This window comes from Prionailurus viverrinus, chromosome D3 (assembly GCF_022837055.1).
Source record: "Prionailurus viverrinus isolate Anna chromosome D3, UM_Priviv_1.0, whole genome shotgun sequence".
NCBI lineage: Eukaryota > Metazoa > Chordata > Mammalia > Carnivora > Felidae > Prionailurus > Prionailurus viverrinus.
In genome coordinates this window covers 44,507,521-44,520,082 of record NC_062572.1, presented here as the reverse complement: position 1 = coordinate 44,520,082, position 12,562 = coordinate 44,507,521, and the positions used below count along the sequence as shown (strand labels likewise).

Genomic DNA, 12,562 nt, shown 5'->3' with positions numbered 1-12,562 from the left:
CCAAGAGAAGGAAGGAGACAGAAGTTGATTACAGATGAAGGAGGAAGTAAATGTAAAGGTCAGAGGCCAACAGGAATGAACCAGTAATTTAGCGTGTAGTGGGAAAGGAGCAGACAAAGAAGGAAGTAGAGGTGTTAGGGTCAAGGAAAGGTGATTCCAAAATGGGAACCCCTGTCTATGTGGGACAGAAAAGGAACCACTGGAAAAAGAGACTAAAGAAGAAAATACTGGATGGAGAGGGAGGGGAGAAGAATGGGGGCCTTGGGAGTCAAAAGGGGTGGGAATGGGGACACAGAATAGATAAGTTTAGGAGGATAGGACTTACAGGATAAAGGGAAAGAAAGACCAGAGGGTTGGTTTGGAGACTAATGGGGGGAGATGGGGTTAAGGGTGCATTTGTTTTCAGTCTTCTGGGTGATGCAGTGGGCAGTCTTCTAACTGCTGGGGGTGCAGGAAAAGGAGCCAGAGCAGGAAAAGAGTGGAGTGGTTTGACACAGGCACTCGAGGGAGCTCAGCAGACAATGGGGAAAGGAGAGGAAAAGATTGCTTAGGAAGTGGTGGGGTCAGCTGGAGCTGGGCTGTGAGCCCATAGCCCCGGGGCTTATGGAAACTTGATGAGTGCCTAGACTAGCAAGCAACTTGTAAGTACCACCCAGCCTTGAGCACTCCACTTTTCCTAAAAGGCCGATTAAAAACAAAAGAAATCACAGAGGAATCCTTTACCTCTAACAGACTTGGGGACTTCATGAATATATCCTACTTCTGATTAGGAAGGCTCACTCTGCTAAGTGCTGAACACAGCTGATTGCTGAGTTCAGCAAGCTGTGAGGGCACGGGAAGCAGTACCACCAAGAAGTGCAAAATAGCACATTCTGTTAAGAAGGCACCTAAGAATCAGCACACAACACACCCCGTATCTCTGGAAGATAAATACTTAAGTATTTATGAGTTTGCAATACAGGTATTAGATAACCTCTCCCGACCCAGAGGACATACACCACTCAGGCCCAGGGACAAATTCCATTTCTTAAATTATTCTACAGTACACCAGGCTACTTTAACACTTCACAAATTCAAAGCAGAGAAAAATCTAGGCCAGAGCCCCTTTCTGCTTTAGTTTCCTCATATGTAAATAGTAATTACAGCCAACACTTTTTGATGGCTTACTCTGGGTCAAGCACTTTACAGGCATCTCATTTAATGCACGAAGTAGATACTATTATACTCACGTATGGAGAAGACAGCCGAGGCTTAGAGAGAATGAGTTGTTTACCCACAGCTGCTACATCTCAGAGAGGTAAAGGTGGTTGCACTAGCTCAGGTGTTTGAATTTTACAAGGCAGGGAAATGTCAAGCATTTGGAGATCCACCAAGGATTGCCAACTGGGTGTTTTTTTAAGTCATTTACCATAATATAAGAACACATAAGGATTTTTAAAAGTGGAAATAACTTAATCTCAGAATAAATGACATTTTTTTTTTAAGTTTATTTATTTTGAGAGAGAGAGAGAAGACAGAGGATCCCAAGCATGCTCCACGCTGTCAGTGCAAAGCCTGATGTGGGGTTAGATCTCACAAACCATGAGATCATGCCCTGAGCCGAAATTAAAAGCCAGATGCTTAACCAACTGAGTCACCCAGGCATCCCTAAAAGATGTTCTTTTAAATGTCAGAACTTTGGCTGGCACTTTTTTTTTTTTTTAATTTTTTTTTTTCAACGTTTATTTATTTTTGCGACAGAGAGAGACAGAGCATGAACCGGGGAGGGGCAGAGAGAGAGGGAGACACAGAATCGGAAAACAGGCTCCAGGCTCTGAGCCAACAGCCCAGAGCCCGACGCGGGGCTCGAACTCGAGGACCGCGAGATCGTGACCTGGCTGAAGTCGGACGCTTAACCGACTGAGCCACCCAGGCGCCCCTGGCTGGCACTTTTTAATGAGAAACTTATTTTTTAAAAATATTTCCAGTACACAAAGAGCATAGGGCATGTACTGATATCAGCCTGCCCTCCACCCACTTAGGAAGCACAACATTATAGGATGAATTAGAGTCCTCTGGTACTCATTCCCCTCCCTCCACATAGGGAGCAAGTAACCATTATCCTAACATGGATGTTTCTCAATTCCCAGCATGTGTTCACACATGAGGATCCTCAGGGAGACCCAGAGGTCTCTGGGCCCCAGAGACAAATTCCATTTCTTAAATTATTCTACAGTAAATGCCTTCCTGTATTTGGAAACCACTGCACTAGACGGTGGTAGGTGGGAGGAGTCCCGCTAAACACTCTCAATAAGCAAAAACGTCCTTCAGTATTTAGGTCAAAGCCTGTGCCTTTACTGTATCTCCAAAGACGGGAATTTGCGTAACTCTCTACAGTGGCAAATCCTTTACAACAATGTTTTGGTAATTTCATAAGAGCCCTCACATGCCCTCACATGACCCAGAGTTACTACCAGCTTGTTTGGTTTCCTAGCCAGTGTGACTCCATTTCACAGATGGGCCCAAGATGCCCAGAGAGGTTAAGCGTCTTTCCCACGTCACACAAGTTGTTGAAGAGGCAGGATCACCACCCAAAACAGCCAGTACCCCACCACGAACTCCCCCTCTCAGTACAGAGAAGCCAGCAATGTGTTCTAGGGTTTCGTTGGTGGGGATTCAACAAAACCACTTTGCTGTCGTTGGCATATTAGGCATTTTACTATTTACAGCAAAATGCAGATCGTAAATGCAAAAACAGGAAATATTAAACGTCAAAAGAAAAAAAATGCGAAAAAAGACAAAGCCCCGGGGGATGGAGAGTTTCTGGTTACTTTTATTCCCCTTCCAGGCCTCCACCTTTGCAAAAGCAACAGTTCCAAAGTGGGGAACTTCCGCGACCCACTGGACTGCCCGCGCCTACTCGGGGCCTGGGGGTCCTCGCGGCGAGAGGGCACCCGCGGTCGCTCAGCGCTTACCATGGCGTCCGAGCCGTGGCCCCCCAGCGACGTGGGGAAGCGCACGTCCCGCACCGAGAGCCTGGAGATCCTGCCACGCACCATTTCACCGCCCAGCACCCGGAGCTGGCCGCGCCGCCGACTCCGCCGCAGACCCCGTGCGCGGAGGGAGGGGCAGAGCCCGGCCCGACGGACGCTGATTGGCCGCACGGCCGCGACCAAGAACTTGGCCGGCCCCGAGTGGCAGGCTGGGTTCCGGGCTCCCCGGGACGCCCGAGCGGTTCCCGCCGCGTCTGCAACCCCGTGCTGCCACGCACGGCGCTGGCGAGGATTCACTCTGGGCCGCGGCGGACCCGAGACTTAGGAGGACGTCCCGCGCCGCGTCGGGAAACTAGCGAAGTGACCTTCTCGGGAGCGGCGCCCAAGACGAAGGAGCAGGGTCTGACCAGAGTGCGATCGCCTAGAAGCACACTGGGGCCACGGGCTCCACGCCTGACCTGAGTCAGAGGGCAGATGCCGGCCAGCCAGGGGAGACGCTAGAAAATCTGATGAGTCTTTAAGTGACCTCAGCCCCCGTTCGCCACCTGAGAAATTAAGAAGCAGATCACCATTTATTACACCCCTTCTGATGCAGAGTGTTTTAAATGCATTACCTCTTATCCCGTCTAGCTCTGTAGGTCATTTTCATTTTATTGGTGAAGAAATGAGATTCAGAAAGATTAAGTGACTTGCTCGAGGCCAACAGCTAGTTAAGTGGCAGAGAGTGTCTTGGCTGCAAACCTGGGTTCTGTTGTCTGGATTGCAGGGACTCTCAAGGGAACATGAAAGCTATGGCTTAGAAAGCACACTGGTCCTTGGCTTTCAAGTACAGCACACCGCCCGTCAGTTCCTACCTTTGGGAAATGCTTTGGAGAATAATTTAAATGTTTGGGAAGCAATGCTGTAGATGTTATTCTATTAATTTGTGTTTCTGTGGGTATGGCAGGGATATTTTCAAGGATGCCCACGTCACCCCTGGATGCATATAACCTTATTGGATAAGAATTCCTTTGGCTTAAGGCTTAGATCAACTCAAATGCCTATGGGCACCAACAGCAAATAGGAGCGAGGCAATAGGCCACTGTGACTGCAGCTAACGACCTTCGCTCTTTTAAAGAAGTAGCCAGTTAGCTCCAGCTTACAGTGGTCCTGTGGGAATTAGAGCTCATTTCCCAAGAGAAGTCTGAAATTCAAATATTAATATGGAACCAGACTTCCTTTTTCCCTGTCCTGCTCTACCCACTTTTTTGGGGGGGTGGGGAGGGGTGGCCAGAATATATGCTCAGTTCACTTTTTCAGAATGGGTCTGTTGGCTTGGTTAATAAATTGAGTACTTTGTATTCTGAAGATATCTTTGTTTTTCTTTCAAATTTGAATGTTGGTTTTATTGCATAAAAGTCTTAGTTCAAATTAATACTTTTTAAAGTAGTGTTAAGTCCCATTCTTTAAAGAATAAGCTGGGGTTTCCCCCCCACCTCTCTGGAAAATATTTGGATTTTTCTCTTTTTATGGCTTTAAAATATGAGGGGTGCCTGGGTGGCTCAGTCGGTTAAGCATCATGATCTCACGGTTCGTGGGTTCAAGCCCTGCATCGGGCTCTGTGCTGACAGCTTGGAGCCTGGAGCCTGCTTCAGATTCTCTCTCTCTCTCTCTCTCTCTCTCTCTCACTCACTGCCCCTCCCCTGCTCACGCTCTCTCTCAAAAATAAGTAAAGAACATTTTTAAAAATTAAAAAAAAATCACTATTTGTGTTTAGGATTAATTTAAAAATTAATTCTGTTCTACAATTGAAGGATCCTTTCAACCAGAAGCAATATATTTCTCTGGAAAATTTTTCTCTATTTCTTTCATTAGTTCTTCTTCATTCTTTCGTTTGCTTCATCTGGAACTTAATTGGAATATTAAACCTCTGAATCTATTATCCATGCTTTTTTAAAAAAAACTTTGACTCTGTTCTTTTGTGAATTCTGGGCATATTCTTTGGCTTAATATTCCAACTCAAATTTGATCTTCAACTGTGTTCCCTTCTTTTTTCACCCTGTTTTTTCCCCTTGGTGTTAGATTTTTTTCTTCAGTTTTAAATTTCAAAAATTTCTTTTCATAGTACAGTTGTCCTCTCTTATCAGCAGGGACACATTCCAAGACCCCAGTGGATGCCTGAAACCACATTTAGTGCTGAACCTTATATATACTATATATTTTTTCTATACATACATACCTATGATAAAGTTTAATTTATAAATTAGGCACAGTAAGAAACTAACAATAGTAATAAAATAGAATTGTATCAATATACTAAAAGTTATGTGAATGTGGTCTCTCAAAAAATCTTTTGGTACTGTGCTCACCCTTGTGATTCTGTGAGATGATAAAATGTCTACATGATGACATGAAGTGAGGTAAATGACTAGGCATTTTCACAGTTTGTTAGGCTATTGATTGTCTGAGGATTCATCAGGAGGATCTGCTTCCGGTCAGCAGGCTAACCATAGGTGACTGAAATCAGGGAAAACAAAACCAGAGATAAGGAGACTAGTGCACCTTCACCCTCTTTGAAAAAATGGAGGCCATATCTTCTCAAAACAAAGTTTTCATTAGTGTCCTCTATTAAGTTTGGTTCCTCAAGTGTTACTTCTTGGTTGTTGTTTCTTTTCCTTTAAGGTGCTGGTTTTCTTCACATAAGTGTTCATGTGTCCTTTTTTTTTTTCATGTCCATTAATAAGTGTTGCTGAGAACCACATTTTGCCTTTCTGTAAAGCTAGTACTTGAAGACCTGTCTCTGGTGGTTGCACAGGAGGGAGACATGTGGCTATACAGATATGTAAATAGCTTTTTTTCTAGGTGAGATGGCTTGCGTCCCTTCTGAGCTTTCAGAGAGTCACATTCAGGGTGGGATGCCAGGGGGAAATAACAGAATAAAATGCTCCATTTTATTTTCCTTGTGGTGATCAGGGTTTACTTTAGGATCTGCTTGCTTTCATCACCAGGCCCTAGATTTCATCTAGGACTCTCCCAGATAAACTGTGAACTTTGTTTGGAAAACTTTTAGTATTGTTATCAGCTTATTATACTAGCCAGGCCTACCCAGCCATTCCAAATGTTGCCCTCTTATTAATGACCCTAAAAAAAATCACTATAATTAATAGCCATGTTACTTCTAGGACAAATAAAGTAACAAGGACAGGATTTATATTATCATCTTATACAGCTAGAAAACCAGTTCGAGTATTTAGAAGAAAGGACTTCAGACATTGGACCAGAGGGAGAACAAGTTGGATATTGGAGAAAAGAGAAATAAAGCACCCTATCATTGTACCAGCTCACTGGTTACAGCACAAAGGGGGGGATCCAAACAGAGCCCTGCAGTGTTACTGAGTTGAGGAGACAAATATTAGTGTTTATTTATGTTAGAGGAGGCCAATGTAGCTATAGTCTCAGAGGCAGAGAACAGAAGGACCCATTCTAATCTTTGGCTGGGTACTGATATGCACATGAATGAGAGAAACTACTCAAATTTGACAAAGAGCTACTAGAAAGAAACAGGCAAGAAAATTATTGGCGGTTGCACAGGGTTGGGAATAGTACTTATTCCTGATAGAAAAGATTCGACAATAATACATGGAGCATTAGGTAAAATCCTCAGAAGGGTAGAGATAAAATCTTTCAAGACTAAAGATTGCTCTGGATCTAACAGAGCTTTAATGTAAACCTTGAAAGGATTCAACTGATTCCAAGTAAAGAATAGACAAAAACAATCCCTAGAGGTTGCACAGGGCTTAGAAGAATTCCTACCCATGACATCAACATTCAACGTTACTGAAAAGAAGATTAAAACAACTCCAGCAACCCCAAACTATACTTTATGGTGTTTACCACCCAACCAAAATTACTGGGCATATATAAAAGTAGGAACATATAGTTCATAAACAGGAGAAAGTTTAATAGAAACAGATCCAATAGTCCTAATATCCAGATAAAAACCCTCAAGATGAAAAATGAAAATGTAAGCATAATGAAGAGGTATGAAAGATATAAAAAAGAAGAGCTAGAATTTCTGAGATGAAAACCATATACTGTGGGATGGAAAGCAGAACAGACCCTGCAAAGAAAAGATTAGTGAAAATGAAGACGAAGCAAAAGAAATGATCAAAAAGCACAAAGATTAAACAGAAAAAAGAACAAAGCATTAGTGACCCGTGAGACAGTATTAAACAGCGCAACATACATGTAGTTGAAGTCCCGGAAGAAATGAGTAAGTTGAAAATAATAGCCCCAAATTTTCCAACTTTGATAAAACTATGAACCCAATGAACTAAGAATCTCAAAGAACCCTAGGTAGAATAACCTTTAAGAAAGTCATGCAAGGGGTGCCTGGGTGGCTCAGCTGGTTAAGCGTCTGACTTGAGGTCAGGTCATGATTTCATTGTTTGTGGGTTCAAGCCCTTCATCGGGCTCTGTGCTGACAGGATGGAGCCTGCTTGGGATTCTTTCTCCCTCTATCTGCCCCTCCCCCACTCAGGCTTACTCTCTCTCAAAATAAATAAACTTAAAAAAAAAGTCATGCAAAGGCACATCATAAATAAATAGCTGAAAACCAAGAATAAATAGATTATATTTTAAAATTCAGAGGGGGGAAAAGGGATCCTTCATATGTAAAAGAGTAAAGTTGAGGAAACAGACTTTTTGTCAGAAAAAAATGCAAGTTAGAAGACAGTGAAGAGACTTGGTAAAGTACTGCAGAAAATGGTCAATTAAGAATTCTTAACTGAGCTAAAACACATTTCAAAAAGGAAGTCAAACAAAAATGTTTAAATGCAACACTATTAGATCTGCGCAAGAAGAAATATTAAAAGCTCTTCAAGGAGAAGGGTGATGATACCAGATGGAAATCTGGCTGTAGCCAAAGGAAGATTACCAGGGATAAATGGAGACACTTAATAATGATAAAGTGGTCAATTTATCACGAAGCACAACAATCCTAAATGTATATGTACCTAATAAGAGCTTCATAATACATAAACAGAGACAGAACTAAAAGGAAAAATAGAAAAGTCTGCAATTATAGTTGAGGATTCCAACATTCCTCTCAGTAATTGATGGAAAAAACGGACAGAAAAGCAACATGAATAAGCTTAAGCAACACTATCAATCAACTTGACTAAATTGACACTTACTGAAAACTCCAGTTAACAAAAGCAAGATGGGTAATATTTTCAAGTAGTCATAGAACATTCGTTAAGGTAGAATATTCTTGGCCACAAAACAGAATTTTAATACAGTTAATACATGTAAGAAGTTTGAAATTATACAAAGTATGTTCTTTGACCAAAACAGAAATAAACTATAATAAAATAAAAATATCTGGAAAATTCCCAAATATATAACAACTAAACAGCACACACATAAATAAACACATGGGACAAAAAAGAAATCAAAGGGAAATTAGAAAAGATTTCGAACTAAATTATGATAAAAACACAACGTATCAAAATATGTGGGATGTAAAGCAGTATTTAAAAGAAAATTTATTGCATTAAATGCTCAGATCAGAAAAGATGAAAAATTGCAAATCAATCTAAGCTTCCATCTAAAACAACAACAATGGGGCGCCTGGGTGGCGCAGTCGGTTAAGCCTCCGACTTCAGCCAGGTCACGATCTCGCGGTCCGTGAGTTCGAGCCCCGCGTCCGGCTCTGGGCTGATGGCTCAGAGCCTGGAGCCTGTTTTCCGATTCTGTGTCTCCCTCTCTCTCTGCCCCTCCCCTGTTCATGCTCTGTCTCTCTCTGTCCCAAAAATAAATAAACATTGAAAAAAAAAATTTTAAAACAACAACAAAAAAACAAACAAAATCCTAGAAAAAGAAGAAGAACTATAACACAAAAATAACAAAGCAAATAAAACCCAGGATGGATTAGTAAGGATCAGAAATCAATGAAACAGAACACACTCATCATGTGTGCTCATGAGTGCATACACACACAAACACATGTAGAGCAAATCAACGAAACAAAATGCTGGTTCTTTGAGAAAAATCACTAAACCTGATAAACCACTAGCTAATGAGAAAAAGGGGGAAGATACAAATTACCAAATCAGGGATATATCCATACAGATCCTACAAACATTAAAATGTTTGTAGCACAAAAACACACCTCAGATCAACAGAACAGAGAACCCAGAAATGGACCCACAAACATATGGCCAAGTAATCTTTGACAAAGCAGGAAACAATAGCCAATGGAATAAAAACAGTCTCTTCAGCAAACGGTGCTGGGAAAACTGGACAGCAACATGCAGAAGAATGAACCTGGCCCACTTTCTTACACCATACATACAAATAAACTCAAAGTGGATGAAAGACATAAACGTAAGATAGGAAGGCATCAAAATCCTTGAGGAGAAAGCAGGCAAAACCTCTTTGGTCTTGGCCACAGCAACTTCTTATTCAACATGTCTCCAGAGGCAAGAGAAACAAAAACAAAAATGAACTATTGGGACCTCATCAAAATAAAAAGCTTCTGCACAGCAAAGGAAACAATCAGCAAAACTAAAAGGCAACCAACGGAATGGGAAAGATATTTGCAAATGACATATCAGATAAAGGGTAGGATGCAAAATCTATAAAGAATTTATCAAACTCAACACCCCAAAAACAAATAATCCAGTGAAGAAATGCGCAAAAGACATGAATAGACACTTCTCCAAAGAAGACATCCAATTGGCCAACCGACACATGAAAAAATGCTCCACATCACTCACCATCAGGGAAATACAAATCAAAACCACAATGAGATACCACCTCACATCTGTCAGAATGGCTAACATTAACAACTCAGGCAACAACAGATGTTGGTGAGGATGTGGAGAAAGAGGATCTCTGTTGCACTGCTGGTGGGAATGCAAACTGGTGCAGCCACTCTGGAAAACAGTATGGAGGTTCCTCAAAAAATTAAAAATAGAACTACCATATGATCCAGCAATTACACATCTGGGTATTTATCTGAAAAAAATGAAAGCATTAACAGAAAAAAAAAAAAAAGTATATGCATCCCCATGTTCATTGCAGCATTAAAAAAATTGGGGGGGGGGGCACCTGGGTGGCTCAGTTAGTTGGGTGTCCGACTTCTGCTCAGGATTCTTCTGCTCCATTCCCGGAGTTTGGGCCCCACGTTGGGCTCTGTGCTGACAGCTCAGAGCCTGGAGCCTGCTTCGGATTCTGTGTCTCCCTCTCTCTCTCCCCACCCCCTCCTTTGCTCATGCTCTTTCTCTGCCTCAAAAATAAATAAACATGAAAAAATTTTCAAATATTTATTCATTTTTGAGAGTGCGTGAGCAGGGGAGGGGCAAAGAGAGGGGGGACAGAAGATCCGAAGCAGCTCTGACCTGAGAGCAATGAGCCCAATGTGATGCTCATGAACTGTAAGATAATGACCTGAGCCAAAGTTGGACACTTAACTGACTGAGCTACCCAGGTGCCCCTCGTTGTAACATTTAGAATACCTAAGACGTGGAAACAACCTAAATGTCTATAGATAGATGAATAAATGTGTATATAGAATGGAATGTTATTGTCATAAAAAGGAATTAAATTTTTCCAGGTAAGTCAGAGAAAGTTAAATACTGTGTGATCTTATTTATATGTGGATATAAAATGAATAAATAAACCAGGCTCACAGATACAGAGAACAAACTGGTAGTTGCCAGAGGTGGGGGTAGAAGCGGGTGAAGGGAGCCTTGGCAACTATAATTAATAATACCATACTGCATATTTGAGAATTGCTAAGAGATCTTCAAAGTTCTCATCAGAAGAAAAAAAAAATTCTGTAACTATGGTGACAGATGTTAATGGTGATCATTTCACAATATATACAAGTACCAAATCATATTGCACAGCTGAAACTAACATAATGTTGTATGCCAATTGTACCTCAACTTTAAAATTTAGTATGTTCTCTCCAGTTAATGTCTTATTGTAATTTTGCATTTAATATTGTATGTCGTTACTGTTACCAAATATGTTACTATTTTGTACAAACTGTTGCTTTAAGGTTGTAATGTAAGTTTCCTATTTTGTACTATACAGTTATTAGTATGAGGAATTATCAGTCAGGGTCTCAACTGGAAACAGCACGCTCAAATTAAGATGAACCAAGGATGTTTACAAAGGGGCAGGCTGAATAGAGAATCACAAGATTAATGCAGTAACCAAAATTAGAAGCACTCTACCCCTAAGACAGAAAAAGACAAGGGATGGGGTTGTCACTCTCTAAAAGGCCATTTGAAAGGAACCTTTGATCATAGGACATAGCCGGCCCAATCTCAGGAGGAGGAAATTGGGAAATAAGTATCTTGAGCTTTTAGGTTTCCTCCCATCTTCTGCTAGAGCTCCTTAAAGGTTTACCCCGACAAGAATCCAGAGTGAGGGGACCCAATGATGAGTACAGGCTGGCCTTCCAGCAGAGTGGATATGGAAGGGCAAACAGATGATGCCAGGCATGTGTTGCTTATTTTAATCAGAAGTATTCCTTTCTGTACTGACAAAATGAACATTAATTAATTGCTGGTGACAGAAACTCAACTTGATGTCATTGAAACAAAAACAAAAACAAAGACAAAAATAGGAAAAAAACTAGGGAAAGGGCTAGAGAAGAGCTGAATTTATGGAAACAAATGCTACTGAGGTATAATCTTCCTCCTCCTTGCATGTTGGTTTCTTTTGTAACAAAGTGGGGACTTGGTCTTCAGCAGCACTGGGGTGGTATCTCTAGAGCAGTATAATGAGACAAAATGAGACTCAGCTTCCAACATCTCAGAGAAAAGTCTTAGAGAAGAACTTTACTAAGAGATATGATGATCTGCATAAATGGGCTAGGAAGACTGATTTGAAAGATGTTAATTCTTACCAAATTATTAGCATAGTGTAATCCTAACCAAAATGTCACTTAAATTTTTGGGGAATATAAAAAATAAAGTCTAAACTTCATCAAGAATTTGCTAGGATACCAAGATTAAAAAAAAAAAAAAAAGGAATAGCAAAGGTAACTTGTTCAATTATTAAATTGTTATCAAATGATTAGAATTAAAGGTGTTATGTTGATAGAAGAATGGCAAGTTAAAGGGCCCCCAGGGTGGCTCAGTCGGTTGAGCATCTGACTTTGACTCAGGTCATGATCCCTCAGTTCATGGGTTCGAGCCCCACGTCAGGCTCTGTGCTGACAGCTCGGAGCCTGGAGCCTGCTTTGGATTCTGTGTCTCCCTCTCTCTCTGCCCCTCCCCCGCTCATGCTCTGTCTCTCAAAACTAAATAAACAACAACAACAACAACAAAATTAAAAAAAGAAAAAAAAGAAGAATGGAAAGTTAACTGAACAAAACAGGTGTGTGTAGGTATGTGCCTAATAAAGGACATAAACTAAAGGGATGGGAATGGATTAACCAATAAATGGTGCTGGGAAAATTTACTACGTAGGACAAAATCATGCCAGATCCTTAAATCACATTTTATGCCCAAATAACTTCCAAATCAATTAAAGAGAAATGTAAAAAAGAAAAGCATAAAATATGATAGATGAGATGAATATTTAATCTTGGG

General features: G+C 41.1%; 1 protein-coding gene across 1 annotated transcript in view; it reads right to left on the bottom strand.

Annotated features, from left to right (window-relative positions):
• Positions 1-3,112, bottom strand: part of ENOSF1 (enolase superfamily member 1) — a 30,384-nt gene extending 27,272 nt beyond the window's left edge. The window contains exon 1 of the mRNA XM_047827411.1: positions 2,955-3,112. Coding sequence (XP_047683367.1) covers positions 2,955-3,038 — 84 coding nt within the window. The 5' untranslated portion in view covers positions 3,039-3,112. The remainder of the gene's footprint in view (positions 1-2,954) is intronic.
• Between the last annotated feature and the right edge of the window lie 9,450 nt (positions 3,113-12,562).